General features: G+C 36.9%; 2 protein-coding genes across 4 annotated transcripts in view; one reads left to right on the top strand and one right to left on the bottom strand.

The window, feature by feature from the left end:
• Window positions 1-633: 633 nt before the first annotated feature.
• LOC141282975 (proline rich transmembrane protein 1B) lies at window positions 634-1873 on the bottom strand. The gene is made up of 3 exons (XM_073816203.1): window positions 1310-1873; window positions 1107-1235; window positions 634-1004 (listed from the first exon to the last, which is right to left on the bottom strand). Exons 1-3 carry the CDS (start codon window positions 1778-1780, stop codon window positions 858-860), a joined length of 747 nt encoding a protein of 248 aa, XP_073672304.1. The 5' UTR covers window positions 1781-1873; the 3' UTR covers window positions 634-857.
• The window catches only part of crb2b (crumbs cell polarity complex component 2b), a 33835-nt gene continuing 13016 nt past the window's right edge, over window positions 1742-22560 (top strand). The window contains exons 1-6 of one of the 3 annotated variants that reach the window (XM_065248287.2): window positions 1742-1888; window positions 15006-15698; window positions 15827-16022; window positions 16238-16377; window positions 17658-17840; window positions 17946-18059. In XM_065248287.2, the coding sequence (XP_065104359.1) occupies window positions 1867-1888; window positions 15006-15698; window positions 15827-16022; window positions 16238-16377; window positions 17658-17840; window positions 17946-18059 (1348 nt within the window). In that variant the 5' untranslated portion in view covers window positions 1742-1866. Of the gene's footprint in view, window positions 1889-8068; window positions 8370-15005; window positions 15699-15826; window positions 16023-16237; window positions 16378-17657; window positions 17841-17945; window positions 18060-22560 lie in introns of those variants that run through there. The other 2 variants (XM_065248286.2, XM_065248288.2) reach the window with 2 other exon arrangements.

Raw genomic sequence — 22560 nt, 5'->3', positions numbered from 1 at the left:
TAAAATGTAGAATTGTATTGTTGGTTGTTGCTAAAAAGACACCCATTGCATCTTATGACTGATTTTGTGGTCCAGGGTCACATATCTAAACATGTACAGACTAAAATAACTCTATAGTAAACTAAAACCAATTAATTTTTTTGCTGTTCTATACAATATGATATATATATATATATATATATATATATATCACAGTCAAAAAGTACAAGGTTTATTGACAATAACACTTCAGATTCTAGCAATGAATAAACATGAATATGATGATGCATCAGTCATTTCAGTAAGTTTAAAACAACTAAACTTATTCTTATGGCCTTACACTGAAGAAACACAATGAAAGCACAAGTAAAAATGTTTAAAAACAACAGAAAAGTCTCTCATTTAAGGGATAGTTCACCCAAAAATGAAATTTGTGTCATTTACTCATCCTCAAGTTGTTCCAGACTTGTTCCAGAAATTTCTTTGTTCTGCTGAACGCAAAGGATGATATTTTGAAGAATGTTTGTGACCAAACAGATCAGGGGCACCATTAACCTCCATAGTATTATTTTGTCCTGTTATGTAAGTCAATGGTGCCCCAGATTTGCTTTATTACAAACCTTATTTCTTTGAGTTCAGCAGAACAAAGTAATTTATACAAGTTGAGGATGAGTAAATGATGACACAAATTTTATTTTTGGGTGAACTATCCTTTTAACACTTAGAAAAGTCAATACATGTGTCATAGAGGTTTTGAAACACTTGACTGAGTTTATATTTATTAATATCTTCAAATCCTTGGGATCTAAAAGTCTTTTGTTGGAAAATAGGTGCACAAACAAAAGCAGATATTACATGTTAATACTTTAGTTACATTTCTATACTAAAAGTACTATTAATACATAAACAATCCAGCCGACAATAACGATTATGCCGGCTATTAAACTGGAGATGACCAGCATCCGAGCCTTCTGAGAGGTTTTCTCTGCTTCACGGATGTCACCTCGAGCCAAAGCCGCACGGGTCTGCGGAGAGGTCAGAGGTCATTATAAAGTCAAACCATACTGTTTGCATTAAAAAGATTTGTTTTTATATTGGTGTGCATGCATGATGTTTCAAGTTCTTACTTCTGCAGAATATATGACCGCTACGAGACCGCTCATCCAACAACAGAAGACGGTGACCAGCACAGACTCGACCAGATAATCTTTGGGTAAGGATGGCTGCTCTTCTCCCGGCTGAGGTCCGTTCATGTACTGAAATCAAGTTTTAAAAGTTCAGATTCATGACTAAAAGTGAATTGGACGCGTTTGCGAAATGAAACTCTTACTATAGTGTATGATGGATAGGTGGATGGCGGAGGGAAGGAAGGCTGGTAGATGGCTGGTGGGATGGCTCCAGGCTGACAGGTGATGACAGGCTGGTTGGGGTAATGTGGTGGAGGTGAAGGGTACATGAGGTAAGCTGTTTTAGGGTCCGCTGGGCTATATGGAGGTGGATCCATTGAGGGATTAGGTGGGAGACTGGTGGACGGACCCTCACCTCCAGGAGGGCCCAGTACTCCCATCCTCTCTAGAGTATGGGCACTGTCTGTGTCAAACGCTGGGTTCAGAGTCCGGTTGCTGTCCGTCTCATATGCCAGATGAGTTGTTGGATTGCTGTCAGTGTCATAGGCTGCATTAGATGTTTGGATGCTGTCGCCGTCGGTAACCCGGTGGCCGGTCTGGATGCTGTCTGTGTCATTGGATGGGATGGTTGTCAGGATGCTTACGGAGTCATTTGCTGGAGCACTGGGTAACATTGTGCTCCTTCCTGGCACGGAAGAATTGGATGTTTCTTGGATGTTTCTCGGATCGTCAGGAATGTTTGGTGGAGTGACTGCTGGTGATGGACAGACAGAAGGTTAAAGGTGAGTCATTTAGTTTAGTGTTAAAACACTTGTTTGACACTGTTTGTATTAAAGACTTGAATGATCATCACTTTCACTGTTCATCAAGCAATCAAACAAATAATTTCACATCACAGCGCTCTACAATCTAAATGCATTGGATCGGTAGACTTCGTATCAATCTCTATTGATCTGCTGTGCATTATAAATTAATAATTTGACTTATTTTGATGCATTTTTGTTACGTTTCACCTTAGGGACATCTAAAACCTCTCTCTCAGCCCTGTAGGAAACTCTGTTAGCAGTGAAACCGTCACCTTTAACACGACAATGAATTATTCATTCATGATATATAATCCCTCATTTAAGATCAGATCATTTTATGTGCTCGCTCTTAAAAAAATTGACTAAGTCTTATCGGTATTTAGTTTTCTCAGCAAACTGACTAATAAAAAATACAAACATTCATATGCATTCATATACTGTCTTCAGATCAGATGTGTTAAAACAAGAATTCACTTACTGTACACTGTTAATAGACCATTGATTCATTAATTCAACAAATGTTTGTTATATTTGTGTTAATAAAAAACAAAAATGGATATAAATCCGTTTAAAGATTAACCTGTCCGAATAGGTATTCAAATTATCTTAAAAAGAACACCCTTCACTTTCAAAAATGTACCCCAACTGGGGCAGTACCATTTAAAATGGTCATAATATGTACCATAGGTACAGATGTGTATATATTTGGTACAAATATTTGCCCTTGAGATACCAGCATTTATATTTGAAGCGCTAATTCGCTTTATTTAGTACCAATATGTACCTATTATGATTTTTTTTGAAATGTTACTGCTCCAGTGATAGCTAGGGTACATTTTTTGACAATTTTTTTTCCTCTCAGTGTATTAAATTTGTATATATTTATCAGATAATTTTTTTATATTCAATGCTATACGTTTATCCACACATTATAGAATCAAACCCATAATTGATAAAGTTGCTGGTGGCATTGACCAGGTAAGCTACAGGTCAGAAAATAAACAAATTGTAAACAAATATATAAACGCTGTTCATGTTACCTGGGTCCATCAGGTGGGCTTTTCTCTTATAGATCAGGTGGTCATTGAGAAGCAGGATTCAAATTGAAATATCCAGCAGGAATGTGGTGTTGTTTGGATGAGACGTGCATGCGTCCTTGTGAAATGGCTACAGGTTGTGTCAGTTCTCTCTAAACAGTATCATGTTTGTTTAATAATTTAATAACAACGACCAAGACTCTGTGTCTGTCTGTGTTTATGAGTGCTCTTCTGAATGCACCTTTTCATATAAGAAAGAAAGATACAAAAGCTGTCAGTGGGGTTTTTTTTTTTAAATGTACACTTTTGTACCCATAGTGTATTTAAATGTATATCCAACTGTATATAACGTGTGTACTTTAATGATACATATTAGGAGCTTAATAAATTATACAGTGACCGCTTATATCTTTTTCTTGATAATGTGAATGTCTACAGTGTGTGTTTTTGTTATTTTAGTGGTAAAAATATTAATCTTGTCCATAGGCTATTATGTAAAGATAATGTCAAATCAAGATATTTTGTAGATTGCCTATCATAAAAAATAAATCAAAACTTGATTTTTGGGAGTGGATGCAGTTGCGAAGGACTTCATTTGGACAACTTTAAAGCCTTTTAAAGTTATTTTTTCCATATTTAGATTTTTTACTGCACTATAGATTTTCAAAAAATTGTATCTTAGCCAAACATTGTCATATCCTAAAAAAAACATACATTAATGGAAAGCTTTTTCAGCTTTCAGATGATGTATAAATCTCATTTTCAAAAACTTGACCCTTATGACTGGTTTTGTGGTCCTAGATCATATATAACTGAATCTTTTATAATCACATCCAGCAATTAAAAACAAAATGAAAGCGTGAATATAATATAGAAGTTTTAATTTAAAGTATAAACAAAAACTCAAATATAATTGTAATGTAGATTATTAGGCCTAAAGCAAAAAAAAAACTATTCTGCAGCATTGTTTATTGTTTACCACTAGAGGGTGCAAAGTTTACCTGTGAGGAGCTCTGTTATCTGGCAAAATATGTACCCTAGCTGTCACTGGGGTGGTACGTTTTCAAAAAGCTTTGGATCTAAGAGTTCATATTGTTACCTCAGAGGTACACTAGTTTGTCAAAAGTATATATCTCTACCAAATGTATACCTTTACCTATTGGTCCAAATTTTAAAGGGTACTGCCCCAGTGACATCAGGTGATTTTTTTTGACATTTTTTCCTAACAGTGCAAGGTTCGGATTCCATTCTGAGGTTGCGTGGGTTTGAGTTGTGTAAAAACATTAAAGAGCACCTGTTGTCCAATTCACGTTTTTTAATTTTCTTTGGTGTGTGTGTATTAGTACATGTTAATGATATGCAAAAGGTACAAACCCGAAGTAAACGATGACGCGAGTTATCATCTCCAACATAAATCTATTTTCTTGGACTACAACAAACACACGGATTGTAGGTAACAGTTTACTTCCTGGGTTTGGTGAAGTAGACAAGACCGACATTATCATAATTCCTCTCGCTTCGGACACAGCCTGTAAGTTAACTCCTGTTAGCAACCGAATCTTTCAAACATGGTAAGGAGCGTCACATTTCCAGCTGACATCAGAGGTATTCGGGCCAATCACAACGTAAAAATTAGCTGGCCAATCAGGACACAGAGCTTTTCAAATCTGTGCGTTTCAGGAAGAGAGTGAAACCTGGAGCTACAAAAATGTATGGTATGTGGAAAATAATGTGTTTTTTAACCATAAAACACATTGTAATATACCAAATACATTTTAGCAATCAAATAGGTGCTCTTTAAGGTCTTTCTGAAGCAGGTTACTCAAACCTTTAGGTATCTGTAAGTCTGCATCTATTCAAGAGCACAAGATTTTGACTCAGAGATTAGCACAGTACAATAGTACAGTCATCACTTAAACATTATAATCCAGTCTGGTTACACTGTGTTTCATTTTTATCTTAGGCAGTTCAGGAACTCAGGAGTTTAACTCAAACTTTCATTGCTTGTACATCTGTAGGCTTTCTGTAAATCATCATGTTGTCTTTATCTCACCTGCTGTGTGTTATGAATGAATTTTGACTTATTTTGCTGCATTTAAGCTGATTAGATGAACTCTATTATTAACTCATTTTTGTTGACTTAACTCAAAGCAAATTCATTTACCTCTCTATTAAATATAGGCTACTGTTGTGTGTTTCTCAGGTTGACCTTTAGTGATTTAAGATTTTTTTCACCATCAAACGGATGTACAATTTGAAACAACAGTGAAATCTTGCACGTCTCTCACAGTACATTTTAGCAGTAAAATGCCACAGATATTTAGGTAAAACGTTTCTTTATCACAAGCTGTTTGCCCTGGCATTCCTTTAGTATGATATAATGAGCTGTACTTTAATTGATGAGTTAAAGAAACCACATACATCTGTTCAGTGAAAGAGATAAAAAATAGTTATTACTTTGGTTTCCAAGGTCTCCTTTTGCAGAAGGATGTTTTTAGTGTGTGCAAATGTTTATCTTTGAAAAGTATTTTATACTTGTAATCAGGGGCTTATTTAATAGATTTATATTATTAATGTTTTTTATTTAATGACATCATTTGCAATTCTTCATGGAATTGTAAAAGCTCATAAATAGATTTCCACATACACAATTTTGACAAAATCAAAGTTTGCTTTGATTCACTTTTGTGTTGATTGTTTTTTTTTGAGAATTTACTATTTTGCGTACCGGTACTCATTTTGTAGTTTATAATATACAAAAAATGTGTCTTTAGGATACTTCTAAATCTGACTAATGTTTAAGTGCTAAATTTGGGTCCCCGTTGCTTCTATCAACCTAAAAAATGTAAAAACAACAACAACCCAGTAACTTAGTTTTGGTAAACCATTCTCTGCAAACATGTGAAAAAATTGAAATTTGGCCCCCCTTGTGATGGCAAAAGGAAATAATACTGCCCCTTAGGGCGCACTCACATTATCCAAACCAAACCAAGCCCCAGCGCGATTGTCACCCCTCCCTACTCTCCCAGGTGCACGCACTCACAATGTACTTTTATCGATCCGAGTCCGGGCGCGTTTTCGTCATTAAGATGCGATTGTTTTGAAAAAAGCAGGAAGTAAAACGCTCTCTTAACACTGGAAGCCACCGTAATGATAAGTCTGTGTTTTTTATTCGGAGTCGTTTGGTGTGCGATTACAGACAGCCCTCTCACATGTCATCATATTGATTAGTTGATCAGTCACGTGTGCAGCTCGGACATTCGCGTAACCCCGCTGATCGCATCAAAAGGTTTTTACGGAGGCAGATGAAGGTGAGTGGTCTTCACCTTTTGAATTGCGCTCAGGCGTGATTGCGCTCACACCACAGCCTAAGGGCGCACTCACACTGTCCAAACCAAACCGCGCTCGGGCGCGTTTGACCCCCAAAGCCTGGTTTGTTTGACTAGTGTGATCGCTTCGTTCCGCGCCCGGGCGCGGATTGTTTAATCGCGCCGCGGCCGGGTTACAGAGGTGGGCCGGAGCGCGGTTCACTTGGGCTCAGGCGCGGAAGGCTGTGGTGTGAGCGCAATCGCGCCTGAGCGCGATTCAAAAGGTGAAGACGTCATATGCGCGACCACTCACCTTCATATGCCTCCGTAAAAACCTTTTGATGCGCGCAGCGGGGTTACGTGAATGTCCGAGCTGCGCACGTGACAGATCAACTAAGCAATATGATGACATGTGAGAGGGCTGTCTGTAATCGCGCACCAAACGACTCCGAATAAAAAAACACAGACTTATCATTACGGTGGGTTCCAGTGTTAAGAGAGAGCTTTACTTCCTGCTTTTTCAAAACAATCGCATCTTAATGACGAAAGCGCGCCCGGACTCGGATCGATAAGAAGTACAGTGTGAGTGCGTGCACCTGGGGGAGTAGGGAGGGGTGGCAATCGCGCCCGGGCATGGTTTGGTTAGGTTGGGATAATGTGAGTGCGCCCTTAGTGAACCACACTCCGGCCCACCTCTGTAACCCAGCCGCGGCGCGATGAACCGATCCGCGGCCGGGCGCGGTACAGAGCGATCACACTAGTCAAACAAACCAGGCTTTGGGGGTCAAACACGCCCGAGCGCGGTTTGGTTTGGATAGTGTGAGTGCGCCCTTAATCTGCACTATCAAACCATGGCACTGCCATTTAGTGCAGAGATCAGCTCATTTGCATTTTAAAGGACACACCCAAAACAGCACATTTTCCTCGCACCTATAAAGTGGCAATTTTAACATGCTATAATAAATTGCTAAAACTTCAAAAATGTACTCTGGGGACACCAAAGATTTATTTTAAGTTTAAAAAAGTCTTGTGAAATGTTCCCGTGAAGATAAACTTACACTGTGAGAATAAAAATTGGATCTACTTAAAAAGTGACTTAAATGTGGTAACACTCAATTTTTTTATTTTAAATTGAAAATTTTAAGTCAAAGTCATATTAAACTTTAAAAAATGTAACACGTTTAACATGCCAACTTTCACATGATGTTCAGTCCATAATAAAGGCTTTGCTTTCCTCATTTGAATAAAATGTTGGCTCATTTTCAGTTCAGTTAGAAACTCCTGCTGGTGGTTTTATTGATGCTGCAGTAAGGAATGTAGATTGGAGTTTTGCAGCTGTGTGTGTGGTGTGTGTTGAATGGTCTTTACATCGCCAGCTAGTACCCGCTGTAGTTTAATTAACCAGTGTCTGCTTGTGTTCACAGCATGGGTCAGTTAAGCTCAGATAATTGAGGGTTTGGGTGGCTGGTGTGAGCATACAGCGGATTACAGCACAGTCAACACATGGATAAATCACTCGGTGTATTAATGTCAAACCCCATCTGGAGAAAACGCCCCTAAATGATGATCTAAGTTAATAAAGGTATATGCAATTGATATTAAATTAATAACTGCATTGTGATATGATATAATAAAAAAACTATTTTAAATGAAAGAAAGGAGATTTGTAATGAAATTTATATGTAATAAAAGATAATGAAGAAGCTGTTCATGTTTTTACCAAATGTTGTTGGGTTTTACAGGTGTCATTAGATTGGAAAGAGAGAGATAGGGAAAGAGAAAGAGAGAGGGAATGAGAGTAAGGAGGTGTGCAGTTTGAAATGAGATTGGTGATTAACTCCAGTCCAGGGTGAACCTCCACTCCATGTTTTCCATCATACCGTAGTGAAGTAAATCAGCAGCGGTTCTTTAAGAAGTTTAGCACCGAGGGAAAGCCTCGAGTCTGGATATGAATGCAGACAGGATAAGATCAGGATGATGTGGGAATATTTCACAGTGCGTCCGCAGGTTTAGAAGCTGAAGGCGAAGCTTTATTTCAGGACATGGAGTTTGGACAAGTTAATCTAAGATATAACAGAGCAGCTCTGCTGTTTGTAATGATGTTCAAAGTGGGTAAGTGTCAATATCTAAAATATTTCATATTTACTTTTTAATAGTGATCATTTAAGTTAAGTGACACAGTTTAAGTCATGTTATGTCATGTCAACCTAGTTTATTGTGACTGACACTTGTCACACCACATCACTCGCAGAAAAAGGGGCAGTACCCATTAAAAGGTCCTTATTTGTATTGCTTAGGTACAGATATGGATACATTTGGTACCATTATGTACTAATATGCACTCTTTAGGTACAAATTAATACTTTTTGAAAGGGTACCACCCCAATGACGACTTTTATACCTTTATTTTTAAGAATGAAGGATGTGAATTGGCCAAATGTAGATATAGGTAGATAGAGTAAAACATATATATTCAGTCTGACTGTAAATGTTTTATCAATGGTGATTCATATTTAAATTCTCTGTGCACTGCAAAAAATTATTTTCAAGAAAAAAATTCTTAGTATTTTTGTCTTGTTTTCAGTAAAAATATCTAAAAATTCTTAGATGAAGATGCTTTTTCGTGATGAGCAAAACGACCCAAGAAAATAAGTTTAGTTTTTAAACCAAAAATATCAAATTTAAGTGATTTTGTGAATAAAACAAGCAAAAAAATCTGCCAATGGGGTAAGCAAATTTTTCTTGAATTTAGTGTTTAAGAAAAGTTTTCAAGATTTTTTTTTTACCCCATTGGCAGATTTGTTGCTTTTTTTATGCACAAAATCACAAATTTTATAGTTTTGGTCTAAAAACTAGACTTATATTTGGGGTAGTTTTGCTCATCAAGAAAAAGCATCTTAATTTAAGAATTTTTTGATATTTTTACTGAAAAAAGACAAGAATACTAAGATTTTTTTTCTTGAAAATCATTTTTTGCAGTGTGGACTGTAATTAAATGAATGAATGCAACAAGTGGCACTAGGAATAGTTTTATTATAATGTTTAGCATCTGCACGTGGCAGGTTCTTTTATTTCTCTGAGCAGATGCTGTGGAGAGAGAGAGAGAGAGAGAGAGAGAGAGAGAGAGAGAGAGAGAGAGAGAGAAATAATTGGGAATTAGCGCATGTAGAGGACAAAGTGTAGCCAGCTGGACGTCAGATTGTTTACAATGAATGATAATCACACACACGCACGCACACACACGCATGCACGCACACACAGACACACACACACACACACACAGACACACACACACACACACACACACACACACACACACACACACACACACACACACACACACACACACACACACACACACACACAGACTCTGGATTACAAGTATCATCAAATTATTAATTTGATGGATGCAAACTATCTACTGCGATGTTGCTCTTGGTAGTTGCCAGGTTGTAGTTTAGGTCAAAAGAGCCCAATCCTCAAGTCTACCAAGTAGATAAGACTCAGGTCCCTCCATCAATTATGAAACAAAAAATTATGAAAAAAATGTTCCTCGCCTGACATGATTCAAGTGTCAGCATAAACACGGAGAGTCACACGCTGAAGTTTAAGGTTTCAAACATTCAGGGTTTGTTTTGATCACAAGCACTAAAGTGATGCTTACAAACTAATGAGTTGTTTATCAGGGTTTGTCATTATCTTATGAAAGAGAGTGTAGTGTGTCATCAGTGTGTGTGTGTGTGCGCGTGTTATTGTTTTGTTGGGAGTTTAAGTACAGATGGTTTGTAAAGCACGACTCCTTAATGAAGCAATGACCCATTTCTCCTTTGTGAATTCTGGGTACTTTTGGGCTGATTCAAAGCACGGTGCGAGACATGTGAAGGGGGCATAGTTGACCATCACTATGGTAACCACACTGGAGTGAGCTGCCAATTCACTCTTTGTCTTTAAGCGGAATAGAGACTGAAACATTTTGTTGAGTAAATATGCTGTGCTGTAAATGTAAGCTGTAATGAAGTTTGTCTGTGAAGGGAAAGAATCAGTTTTGGTTTATTCAATGTTGGGGTCATTTGCAAAAAATGTCGTTTTCTCAGCATTTACTGATGTTATAAAGAGTTTAACCCAAAATGTGTTTTAAGTATTTCAGTGCTTAACTTTCTACTACAAACACTGAAGAAAAATGTATATTTAAGAGTTTTTTTTATTTAATTCTAGATTAGAGTTTATACTGTACGAGTTGTTTTTGGTAGTACAGTTGGACGGAGATCAGCTGTGTTTCTTATCAGAGATCTTTCAGAGGGAGTTAACTGAGGAGGTGATGTTACTGCAAAATGTAATACATTTATTCATTTACCAGAACTGTTTATCCAAGCAACTTATAAATAAAACGCTTTTGCAATTCATCAAACCCAACAGTTCTTCAGTACACTGCAAAAAAATGACTTTCTTACTTAGTATTTTTGTCTTGTTTTCAGTAAAAATATCGAAATATTCTTAATTTAAGATTAAGACAAAAGCACTTACATTTGATTTTTTTGGTCTAACTAGACTTATTTTCTTGGGTCGTTTTGCTCATCAAGAAAAAGCATCTTAATTTAAGAATTTTTAGATATTTTTACTGAAAACAAGACAAAAATACTAAGAATTGTTTTCTTGAAAATCACTTTTTGCAGTGTAGTGTTTAAAACAACAAAAAAAAATCTGCCAATGTAATAAGACATAAAAAAAAAAATAAGTTTAGTTTTTCCATAAACATTTTATTCAAGAATTATTTTCTTATTCCATTGGTAGATTTTTTTTGCTTGTTTTAAGCACAAATTTGCTTACATTTTATATTTTTTGTCTAAAAACTAAACTTATTTTCCTAGGTCATTTTGCTTATAAAGAAAATACATCTTAATTTTAGATTTTTTAGATATTTTTACTGAAAACAAGACAAAAATACTAAGTAAGAAAGTCATTTTTTTCCAGTGTAAGAACATTCTTGGCAGAACATTCCGATCAGTAAAGTTTTTATCTCTTTTAGTCACTTTCATTCTTCGCTGCTAAGTTTAGTCTCGGGTCTCAGGTTAACTCCCCTCTCCTGTGCGTGAGGGTCTGTACCAGCCTCCTTTTTTCGTTTTTCAGTATAGCTCAGATGTTTTTCTCTCTTTCCATCTGAGAGCTCCTCAGAGAGGTCAGAGGTTATTAGGGTGTAGATGAACTGTAGATACCAGCAGAGAAACTCACTGAGGTTAATGAGATGGACAGACACTGTTGTGTTTAGATTTGTATAACTCAAGTTGTGATTCATTCAACAAAACTGCGGTGTATGTAGTATGTCACTTGATTTTCTCCTTGAAAAGTAATATGTAAATATACACTGGTATGCTGTTGTGTGCAATTTGTAAAGATTTTTTGTCAAGGCAGCATTGGTATAGGTTTCGGTATAATAAAAAAAAACACTCACTTTTTTGCCATCCTATTTAATTCTGCAAGTAACACTGAAATGATAAACTTCAATATTACTTGGTGATTGGTGACAAGACTGACATTATCATAAATCCTCCCGCTTCGGACTCACAGCCTGTAAGTTAACTCCTGTTAGCATTGCATTGTGAGCGAATCTTTCAAGGAGCAGCACGTTTCCGGCTAACGTTAGAGGTATTCAGGCCAATCACAACGTACAGATTAGCTGGCCGATCAGGGACACAGCGCTTTTCAGATTGACGAGTTTTGTACAAAATCTGTGCATTTCAGGAAGACAGTATATCTGACACAAAAAAGAAAGTCATGCAACGGACATGAAAAACTATAGAAATTTGTGCGAGTGATACGAAAAAGACATTCATGCTCAAAAACTACAGCCAGAAGCAGCAATGATACGTCATCTTTGATTGTGAAATATCATTGACTGGTGTGTCTTATGACCGATTGCATCATTACACTGTACATCAGCTTAGAATGTGAAGCGCTATTGGCTCTCGTGGGAGATTGTGTCACAGTCTAGTGTTATGGTTTATGGTTGAATGAAATCTGACTGTCTGCGTTGCATTCATGAATTTCTTCATATAAAATGATCGTAATTATAAAAACTTAAATGTTTATGAAACCGTTTCTACATTTACAAATTCATAAAATTATATATTTATCTAATCTTTTGTATAAGGCAAAAACCTTAAAGGAGACATATCAGGAAAATCTGACTTTTCCATGTTTAAGTGCTATATTGCGCAGTGCCTACCTGGAAAATGTGAAAATGAACAACCCAGTAACCTAGTTTTGGTAAACTATTCTCTGCAAGCATGTGAAAAAATAGGTAATTGAAATTTTGCTCCCCTTGTGATGTCAGAAGGGGATAATACCACGCCTTAACCTGCACTATCCAACCACGGCACTGCCATTTAGTGCAGAGATCAGCTCATTTGCATTTAAAAGGACACACACAAAAACGGCATAGTTTTCTCACACATACTGTTCATAGTACCAATTTTAACATGCTACTGTATAATACATTTTTTGAGCTTCACATACATACTTTGGGGGCATCAAATATTTTTTACATCTTAAAAAAGTCTTGTGAAATGTCTTCTTTAAAACGTAACCACAGGTTTTATAAGCTACTGGCGCTACTAATCCCTTAACACGTTACTTTATAATAAGATGCTTGCACAAACACTATGAGGTCTTAATTTTTGGAGGACAGTCTTGAGTATATCTGCGTGTGTTCATTACTAGAGAGTTTTCATCAAAACAGGATTTGGAGCAACTCTGCATTATTGAATTAAGTGAATTTGTGCCATTAATTGGTGTGAAAGATTGTAAAAGGATCAGTTGTGGTTTTTAAATGGCTTATTACTGGTGCATTTCAACTGCAGATCTTGTGGAAATCTTGTGGCTGTCAGGAATAAAAGTTAATAACAGAAAAAACAAGAAACTTTATAGCAATCATCACTTTACACAGATAACAGCATGAACATTTAAATGTTATTTAATGACATTTAAACATAAGGTTTTGTGATAAGGAGCTCTTGATAAACGGGTGACTCTGTGAGGTTTTTTAATAAACATATGGCATGTGTTTATTAAAGAATAGGTTCTCTGAAATGGTTTATTGTGTCTCAGGATGGGGATTGGATCTGTCTTCTGTCCTCAGGCTTCAGCATACCATTCATCTCTTCAAACTCATCTCATGGTGCTTTAAAGACACTCACTTTCTTTTGTTGTTTATTAAAAGTTTATTGTTTCAATCGACTTGATTTTAAAGAAAAGCTTTCGAAGCTTATGGCAGTCATGTACCTCCGCTTGCCCGTCTAGACTTTAAATCTTTCCATTTCTTTATAAATCACAGTTGTGTCTGTGGTAAAATGGTACAGAATTGTCTTTGGTTTTGAGAAACGCTCACTTCGTCTTACTCTCTCTCACTCTTAGGAGAGGAGATGATCCTGGATTAAGGGAATGTAAGTCGCGCTCACCACAGCACAGGACCTACTGACACACATTTCTATCTGTGAAAGTAAATTTGAAAGTGAATCAATGGTGTTACTATAACCTCTTGTTATGTAACTACATTAAACATTTTGTTATAGTGTTTGTTTAAAATCAGTTCCTGTGGTTGTCTAGACTAGTTTACAGTGTGTTGATCTAGTTTATGGACATGATTATCCATCATGTGACCAGTAATGTTGTTCTCACCTTGAACAACAACATTGCCTGTAATTCACATTCTCCTGACTTTATGAATGGAGAAACAGGACACTTTGTCTCAGTGATCCATCAGACTGACACAATGCACCTGGTGAAGGTTTATCAGAGCTAGTTAAGAAGGTTAAGACCCATCTGCTGGTGGATGAAAGCCTTCTTAATCCAGTTCAATGGATAGGTTTAATAGTGCCTAAAATAAATGGCAAAAAAGTGGGTTTAAATCTATTTAAATCTTTAAAAATAAAAAATCTGTCTCATATGTGTGACTTTCTTTCCTTGAAAACAAGATCTTATGTTTGACAGCATCTACAATACAATTAAAGTGGATGGGCATCATAAACACTATGCAAATGTATGCATGTTTTAATTGGGTATCAGGGTTCCCTCACCTAGTTAACTTCAAATTCAAGGACATTTCAAGGACTTTACAGGTCCAATACTCTCAAATTTAAGGACTAAATGTGGGGACACATTTCAAGTGAGAGCAAGGTTACATCGTGTTATCTTTTAGGATACATTGTTACAGTTCCCTTTCGACGGAACTCGCGCTGCGTCACTGCGGTAACACTTTGGGGACGCCTCCAGGGGTAAGTGCGTCTGAATGTGTATATCAAATTCAACCAATGGTGAGGGTTAACAACAAAGACAGGGTGACGGGGAAGCCAGGAAGTATATCGCTATCTGAAGTATTGCCAAATATGGCCTTACAGGGACGCAGGAAGTATGGCAAGGGAGACGCAGCGTCTCGTTCCCTTCTCAGGGAACAACAGTTACATACGTAACCCGAGACGTTTTCATGTGTCAAACACAACTTTGCAAAAAATTGATTTTTTCCAGAAAACTTCTTGCATAAAATAGATTCAAGCACTTTCAATGACCTGTATCTATGTATGTGGGAACCCTGAATTATGCTTTTATGGGCTATTTAAACAATAAAGTAATATGACTTAAGATTGAGTGAGTAACTACTAACATTAGTTTTATCTTTGTAATAAAGATACAGTAGAGTATATTGAAGACACTTTCTGGATCTTTTCTCATAATACTGATACTCTACACCCACAGGTTTGTTCTGCACAGTGACCGGTGACAAATGTCTGTCATCCCCATGTCAAAACAACGGCACCTGTGTGCCTGAACATACCGACTACAAGTGTGTCTGTGCAACATCTCCTCTTATGTATGACGGTAAGAACTGTGAGCTTTTATTTGACCCCTGTAAAAATGCTGACTGCCTGAACTGTATCGGCACTGCAGGAACAAAGAACTACACCTGCTTTTGTCCCAAGGGCTTTGATGGGCCAAACTGCACCCAAAACATCAATAAGTGTGAGAGTGACCCATGCACGGGTATTAAAAACCATTGCATAGATGGTGCTAATGGATATTCATGCCACTGTCCAAGTGGATACGGTGGAGATAACTGTCAAACTCGAGTACGAGACTGCTCGGATGATCCATGCTTCAATAACGGCACCTGCGTTTGGGGATCGGACGGATACGAGTGCCAGTGTACCCAGGGTTTTAGAGGTCAACACTGCGAAGAAGATATTGATGAGTGTCTGTCACAACCGTGCAGGAACGGTGCCATCTGTGTGGATGGTATTGATGTGTATCAGTGTTACTGTGTGCCTGGTTTCCAAGGTTACCACTGTGAAATTGACATCAATGAGTGCGCATCCCAACCATGTGATAACAATGGGACATGTGTCAATATGAGGGATCGCTACATCTGTGAATGTCTGAATGGGTTTACAGGTAAGTGATTTAGCTAAAAAATGTCCATAAAAGGATATTACTATATTAATTGTCTAAAAAGTATTACAGATCATTTTGCAGACAGATGTCTGTTTAATTCCTGATGTCTTCACTGATTTGTTCTGCAGGAGTGAATTGTGAAGTTGAGATCGATGAATGTGAAGAGACTCCCTGTCAGAACGGTGCCACCTGTCATGATCATGTTGGTCTGTACACCTGTGAGTGTTTACCTGGATATGAAGGCATTAACTGTGAGCTGGACATTAATGAATGTTACAGCTCACCCTGTCTACATGATGGACGATGTGTGGATATGGTGAACAGGTGAGATTACTAAAGATCAATCTAATAGAAACGATCTGTGTGTCAGAGACTGTGAAGATTTTAGCGGCATCTAGCGGTAAGACTGTGATTTGCAACCAGTAAATTGTTTTGGATGAAAGTGTCTGTGGCTATTCTTTATTTCTCTCAGCTACTTACCAGGACATATTTAAGTCTTTATATGAACTCAGTGACTGTTTTTTTTTTTTAAATAACAGTTATGAGTGTGACTGTAGTGGCACTGGATTCATTGGGTCTGTTTGTGAAGAAGATATACTTGAATGCGCATCTGATCCATGTCGCCATGCCTCTACCTGTCAGGAAGGAGTTAACCAATACACCTGTCTCTGCTGGCCAGGTAACCAGTCTGCATTTACTAGTAACCCTTAAAATGTAATAATAATCTCATACAGGTCCAGAACGAAAGCTTCTCAACTGTTTTTTACACCTCACTGCCCCCTAGGGAAAAATATTAGCTATTGCAACAGTGCATGAAAAGATAAACTGGCTGTTTGGAATGGATTATTACTGCATACTGTACATAAACTAAATACTACTAATACAATTTCTAGTTGAAAGAACTTGTAATTTTCTAGTTCATGTGAAGCCATGCAAACAGTTTTATGGTGTGTTGTGTTGTGACGTTTCTGTCCTGTTAACATCTCAGAAATAAATCTTCAAAAATGATGGCTGATTCAGGTAAAGCATTATGGGATACTTATTATTCTGTACCAAGAGCCGCACATTTACTAAATCATTTATTCAGTGCATTTAGTATATTTGGAAAGTTTTGAAAATTAAACAAAATTTTAAACAAAGTATAGGCTTATTATGCAATTTTTAAACAAGTGCAGGTATTTTGGTGCCCTAGGAAAGTTTTTACATTGTCGCCCCAACACATAAATAAATAAATATTTACAAATGTATTAATTAAAAAATGATTCTAAAAATGCTCATTTTAAGAATCCTCATTATATGGCTCGTATTATGCTTAGTGTAAGTGGCAAATGCTATGATAAAGTAATGCATAATTAAGGTGATGTATTATAATAACAGCAGGATGCAGGTTTATATTAGTCCAAAATTAAATGTTGTCCACTCTTAATTTTATCTAGGTGATGATGACATTTTTGTTACCCTAACAAATGGACTTACCTGCTTTTAAACTGCTACCTGTTAGCCGATGATGGACTTCAAACTCGAATCAGCTCGAGCAAGTTTTTTTTACACATTTGCTGCTGAAAGATGCAATAAATGGCAATTTCTAACTCTATCACTCCTTAAAACACGTTTTAGGGCCCTCACAAAGAAAGCGTCACGCAAGCCAAACACATCAAAATCCGATCCGTTAAGATGTTTGACTCATGCAGAGCTGCGCAGACCGATCTGAATATGACATCAAAGTAACACGAGAGCGAGCCAAGATCGGAGAGCTTTGATGCTTTCGAAATACTCTCGCGGTACTTCGATGTCATGAGCCAATTGTCTACCGTAGACTGTCTACGCAACGATGCATGAGTCAAATCAAGCATCAGGGGGATCGGTGCCAATGATTTGCAATATATACACTGACAAAAAGTTGCAGTTATGCAATTAAAGAGACATGTGAGTCAATGTTTAGTAATGAATTTATTTCAGGTTTTGAAGGCGAGAACTGTGAGGTTGATGTGGATGAATGTGAACGGCAGCCGTGTGAGAATGATGGACAATGTTTTCAGAGATCAGACTCCAATCTCTATAGAGTTCTGCCTGAACTGGACTCTGACTTCACGTACGAGCACGCGGCGGGCTACCTGTGTCAGTGCCTCGCTGGATTTACAGGTGAAATATGACGACTATTCATACTGTCACAGAGTGCAGCCGACGTCCAAAATATGTTATATGATGATGTTCATTTTTTAATAACGGAGTTTCTCTGTGTTTCAGGTGAAAACTGCTCAGTTAATGTGAATGAATGCGAGTCCGTGCCGTGTCAAAATAAAGGCGCGTGTGAAGATCTCATCAATGCGTATCGGTGTTTATGTGCTCCGGGGTTCACAGGTAAGGTGTGACTTTTCTGATGTTATTTTCTGAATTTTATGACAGTGTGTAACAAAACAGCACTGCAATGTTCTATATTGTATTTATTCGTCACAGTATTCACTTGGTCAAAGACAGTACGACGTTTTAAAAATGACGCGTGTGTTTACCTGTCTAAAGTTTAGGGTGTGAGGTTAGGCGCTAGAGCTGCTTAAAGGGATAGTTCATCCAAAAATGAAAATTATGTCATAATTTACTCATTATTAAGTTGTTACAAACTTGTATACATTTCTTTGTTTTGCTGAATACTAAAAAAGATATTTTGAGCCATGTTTGTAACCAAACCGTTTTTAAGCACCATTGACTTTTATAGTATTTTTCTTATACTATGGAAGCCAATGGTGCTCCTGTTTCCTGCTTAATTACAAATATCTTAATCTGCGTTCAGCAAAACAAATAAATGTATACATGTTTGTAACAACTTAAGGTAAGGTGACCAGATTTTTAAAATGAAAACCGGGGGCATTTTATACTTAAATGGTCAAAATCTCATTAAAATCTCATTTGTTGTTATCTATGAATTAAAAAATGGGGACAAACGTTTTTTGAAAGTTTTCTTCTTTTTATTGTTGTGGGTTCACTGCAAAAAATGACTTACTTCTTACATAATAGTATTTTTTGTCTTGTTTTCAGTACAAATCTAAACATTCTTAAATCGAGATGCATTTTCTTGATAAGCAAATATCCCCTAAGAAAAATCTAGTTTTAAGACAAAAAAATTAATTGATGTGAATTTGTGCTTAAAACATGCAAAAAATATTTTTCTTGAAATTTTTTCTTGATTTAAGTGTTGGCAGATTTGTTTTTGTTTTTTTGCTTGTTTTAAGCACAAATTAGATTTTTTTGGTCTAAAAACTAGACTTATTTTCTTAGGTCATTTTGCCTATCAAGAAAATACATCTTGATTTAAGAATTTTTTATATTTGTACTTAAAACAAGAGAAAAATACTAATACGAAAGTCATTTTTGCAGTGTTTCTAATTAAATTAATTGAACAATTTCTGTAGCCTAAATCTGATTTTTTTTTCTCCTTTTTTTAATAAAATGCACAGAGACATCATCAAAAATGACTTCTAAGGCAGGCTACTACTTCAGCTGAGTTTATAGCATTGTAAACATGAAGAACAGAAGGAATAATGCAAAAGCAAACATATTTAGGCTACATAAAACAAATACATACTGTGATCAGTTCACTTAATTTGTTTATTACTTTAATTTAACATGAGTAGTTAGTACCTTAACCTACAATAACTTTAACTGTTTTCATATCTTATGATAACTTGATGATGATGACGCTTTCTCGTGTGACTTGTAGTAAATTCTTCATCGCTAAATCAGTGATGTGCGCAAGTAATCAGTAGCTCGCGGCCCCCTCTGCTGGTGAAAATAATCATTACATGATTGCTCGGGTCTGGTACAAACGCTATGCTGATCGGGTTTTTCAGTGTATTTGCTGGTTGTTTTGGACGTGCTGTAAAACGGGGACATTTCCGGGGACAGCTCCAGTCGGGGACAGAACACCAAAAAACGGGACTGTCCCCGGAAAACGGGGACGTCTGGTCACCTTAACTTAAGGGTAAGTGTTAAATAATTAAATAATTAAAATTTTTGGGTGAACTATCCCTTTAAGGTCAATTGAGTGGGTAAAAGTGTGAGTTTTTGTGAATCAAAGTCAAAATACTTCCTTTATAATCATATGCAAAAGGGTGCATATTAATACCTCAAAGTACACACATCTCTACCTACATGGTACATTCTAGGACCTTTAAAAAAATACTATGCCGGTGATATATTTTGTACCTTTTTCTGACAGGGTAGATGGGCAAAAAAGTCATTATTTTTAGGGGGGTTTTGTTCGGTGACAGAAATTAAACACTGCTGCTTTATTGTCCTATGAACTCTGCATTCAAAGCATTGAAACGGCTGTATCCCACACACACGGACATCACTAAAATCACATCTCCAGTAATGAGTCGACCTCTCGCTGGCATGGAAAGTAATCGCTCACGCCGGCCCGGGCGGACAGACATTCCTGATGTCAGCATTGACAGGAGTCAGCCGGGGCGGGAGGAGAATCTCAGTGGATTATTAGCCCAGCAGGGCAGCACTGGAGAGGGGGAGTTTTGCTGGACTCATCCACTATAATCACTCTGTACCGCCTGGTGCTGAGAGAGAGAGAGAGAGAGAGAGAGAGAGAGAGAGAGAGAGAGAGAGAGAGAGAGAGAGAGAGAGAGAGAGAGAGAAAGAGAGAGAGAGAGAGAGCGAGATGGTTGGTGGACGTCTGCATGGGAAGCTGTCAGGTTTTTGTCAGTTGTCTTGTTGAAGAGAGTGACTGTGGCCTGGACGTTTGGCAGGATGAGAGGATTAATAGTGGAAGTGATTTGCAGTGGGCTGCTTCTCGTGACAGGTACAGTGTCGGTGCTTTCCTCAGCTCTACAGGCCTTCTGCATTCATGTAAAATTACCTGCAGTGTGCTCATATTTCTCTTGTGCTGGAAATGTCTCTTAGGAACCACACAGCCTATTGGTTCCTTTCAAAACAATGCTGTTCTCCTAAAATCGGCGATTATAAAGTTTCATGTGCATTTTTTTATTAAAACTTGATGTACATTCATAGTTAGTAATACACAACTATAAACAAAGGCGCGATGACCTATTACCATTCAAACAAAAAATAACTTTTGTATACCTATATGGATTTCTACTTCGCTCTAGCAGGTTTACTTACAGGTTGATAATATTGTTGGCTTTTGTGTCAGTTTTTTTTTATATTGTCAATTTGATGAATTGGTTGAATGTTACTGTGACATAGGGATAACACCTCTTTGCGTCGGGTCCTGTTTATACAAGGGGCTAATTTCACGATAAAAACCTGCTGACTGTACATTATCCTGCTTATTAAACAGCTATTTACCTCATAAGTAAGGTAAGGAGCATTAAATATTGATTTGAAATATTTTATTTGCTCATTTTTAACGAATGCAGACCTTCTGTGAGGAAAACATGTTTATTTTTGGTTTTAAAGGGGTCATATTATGAGATTTTTTAAAGATGTAAAATAAGTATTTAGTGTCCCCAGAGTGCGTTTGTGAAGTTTTAGCTCAAAATACTCCACAGATAATTAATTATTGCATGTTAAAATTGCCACTTTGTAGGCCTGAACAAATGTGTGCCTGTTTTGGGTGTGTCCTTCAAAATGCAAATGAGCTGATGAAATGCAACACTGATCGCAATGATGGTGGTTTGTTGCAATTGAAACTCAATTTTTCTGTCAGTAATTTTTTTCTCTCTCTTTCTCTCTGTACTAAATGGCAGGGCCATGGTTGGATAGTGCAGATTAAGGGGCGGTATTATTGTAATTGGCCTTGCTATCTACCTCACAAAACAGGCAAAATCCGAACAACCTAATTTGGGGTCCTGGGGACCCAATTATAGCACTTAAACATGGAAAAGATTTTTACGTTATGACCCCTTTAAGATAAGACGAGACGTTCAAATGTCACAAACACACTATTTGGTTTATAATGTAAAAATATATATAATGTCATGTATGTTATTAAAATACTTTTTGTGTAATATTTAACTGTACCTGTCAAAATGATTTGCAGCATCCGGGTCAGTGTGTATTATTAGTTTCAGGTGGTTCTTATTTCTGAATAAAATACATTGGAATGTCACGAAGAATCAGAATCAAGCATTTTAGAGTGCCATGTAATAAATTGAGTATAGACGGTTTAATCGGACACACGCACATTGTCGCAGTTACGAGCCTGAACCGAAGTGAACTTCCGGTCTGTATTTATTTATCAGTCTGGCTAGTGGTTAAACTGATCTCTGAAACAAATACCTTGTCGAAAATAAAACGTTTTGGTTTGCTAAAACGAGGGGAGATGATGAGCATGGATCACAACAAGAATTCAAGACCTGTAGCTAACATTGCATACATTAATTTTACACAGTAACGTTAACTAGGTGTAATAGTTAATATGCGTTACATTAGAAATGATTTAGTTGTCATTTATTTCCCTTGTTATGCAGAAATAGATTACTGTAAAGGACTGTTGTTATTGATTTTATGTGAACGTCTATCTGAAGTAAAAAACTGTCTGTAGTGCATATGTGTATGCTTTGTCTTAGTTTGGTTTCATTTACTGCTACATTAGCTTTACTCAAAGTTTCCACAGTAGTTTCTTGGAGGCTAAATAAACGTTGTCACAGTCTCAACCATATGCTAGCATCACAATCCATTTACCAGGATTACTGTAATTGTTTAATGGATTAAAGTCACTTTAGTTAACAGCTGATTCATGTGTTTTAAGATTGCCGTTCATCGGCTGTGTTTAGGTTTTATTTAGTGTTGTGTAGTTTACAGTACCTTCATTTTTTTATCCGAATGAAATAACAGAATAACCATTACATTAAAAGTTTAACATAAAACGAAACTAACTTTTAATGATACAGAT

Source organism: Paramisgurnus dabryanus, chromosome 11 (assembly GCF_030506205.2).
Source record: "Paramisgurnus dabryanus chromosome 11, PD_genome_1.1, whole genome shotgun sequence".
Classification (NCBI taxonomy): Eukaryota; Metazoa; Chordata; class Actinopteri; order Cypriniformes; family Cobitidae; genus Paramisgurnus; species Paramisgurnus dabryanus.
The sequence above is the reverse complement of the archived record's forward strand: the minus strand, read 5'-3'. Positions and strand labels throughout refer to the sequence as shown.

Coding starts and splice junctions, on each gene's coding strand:
- LOC141282975 (XM_073816203.1), bottom strand. CDS start 1,780: ATGTTACCCAGTGCTCCAGCAAATGACTCCGTAAGCATCCTGACAACC. Junction 1,236..1,309: donor CCTATCCATCATACACTATA/GTAAGAGTTTCA, acceptor ACTTGATTTCAG/TACATGAACGGACCTCAGCC. Junction 1,005..1,106: donor CGGTCATATATTCTGCAGAA/GTAAGAACTTGA, acceptor ACCTCTCCGCAG/ACCCGTGCGGCTTTGGCTCG.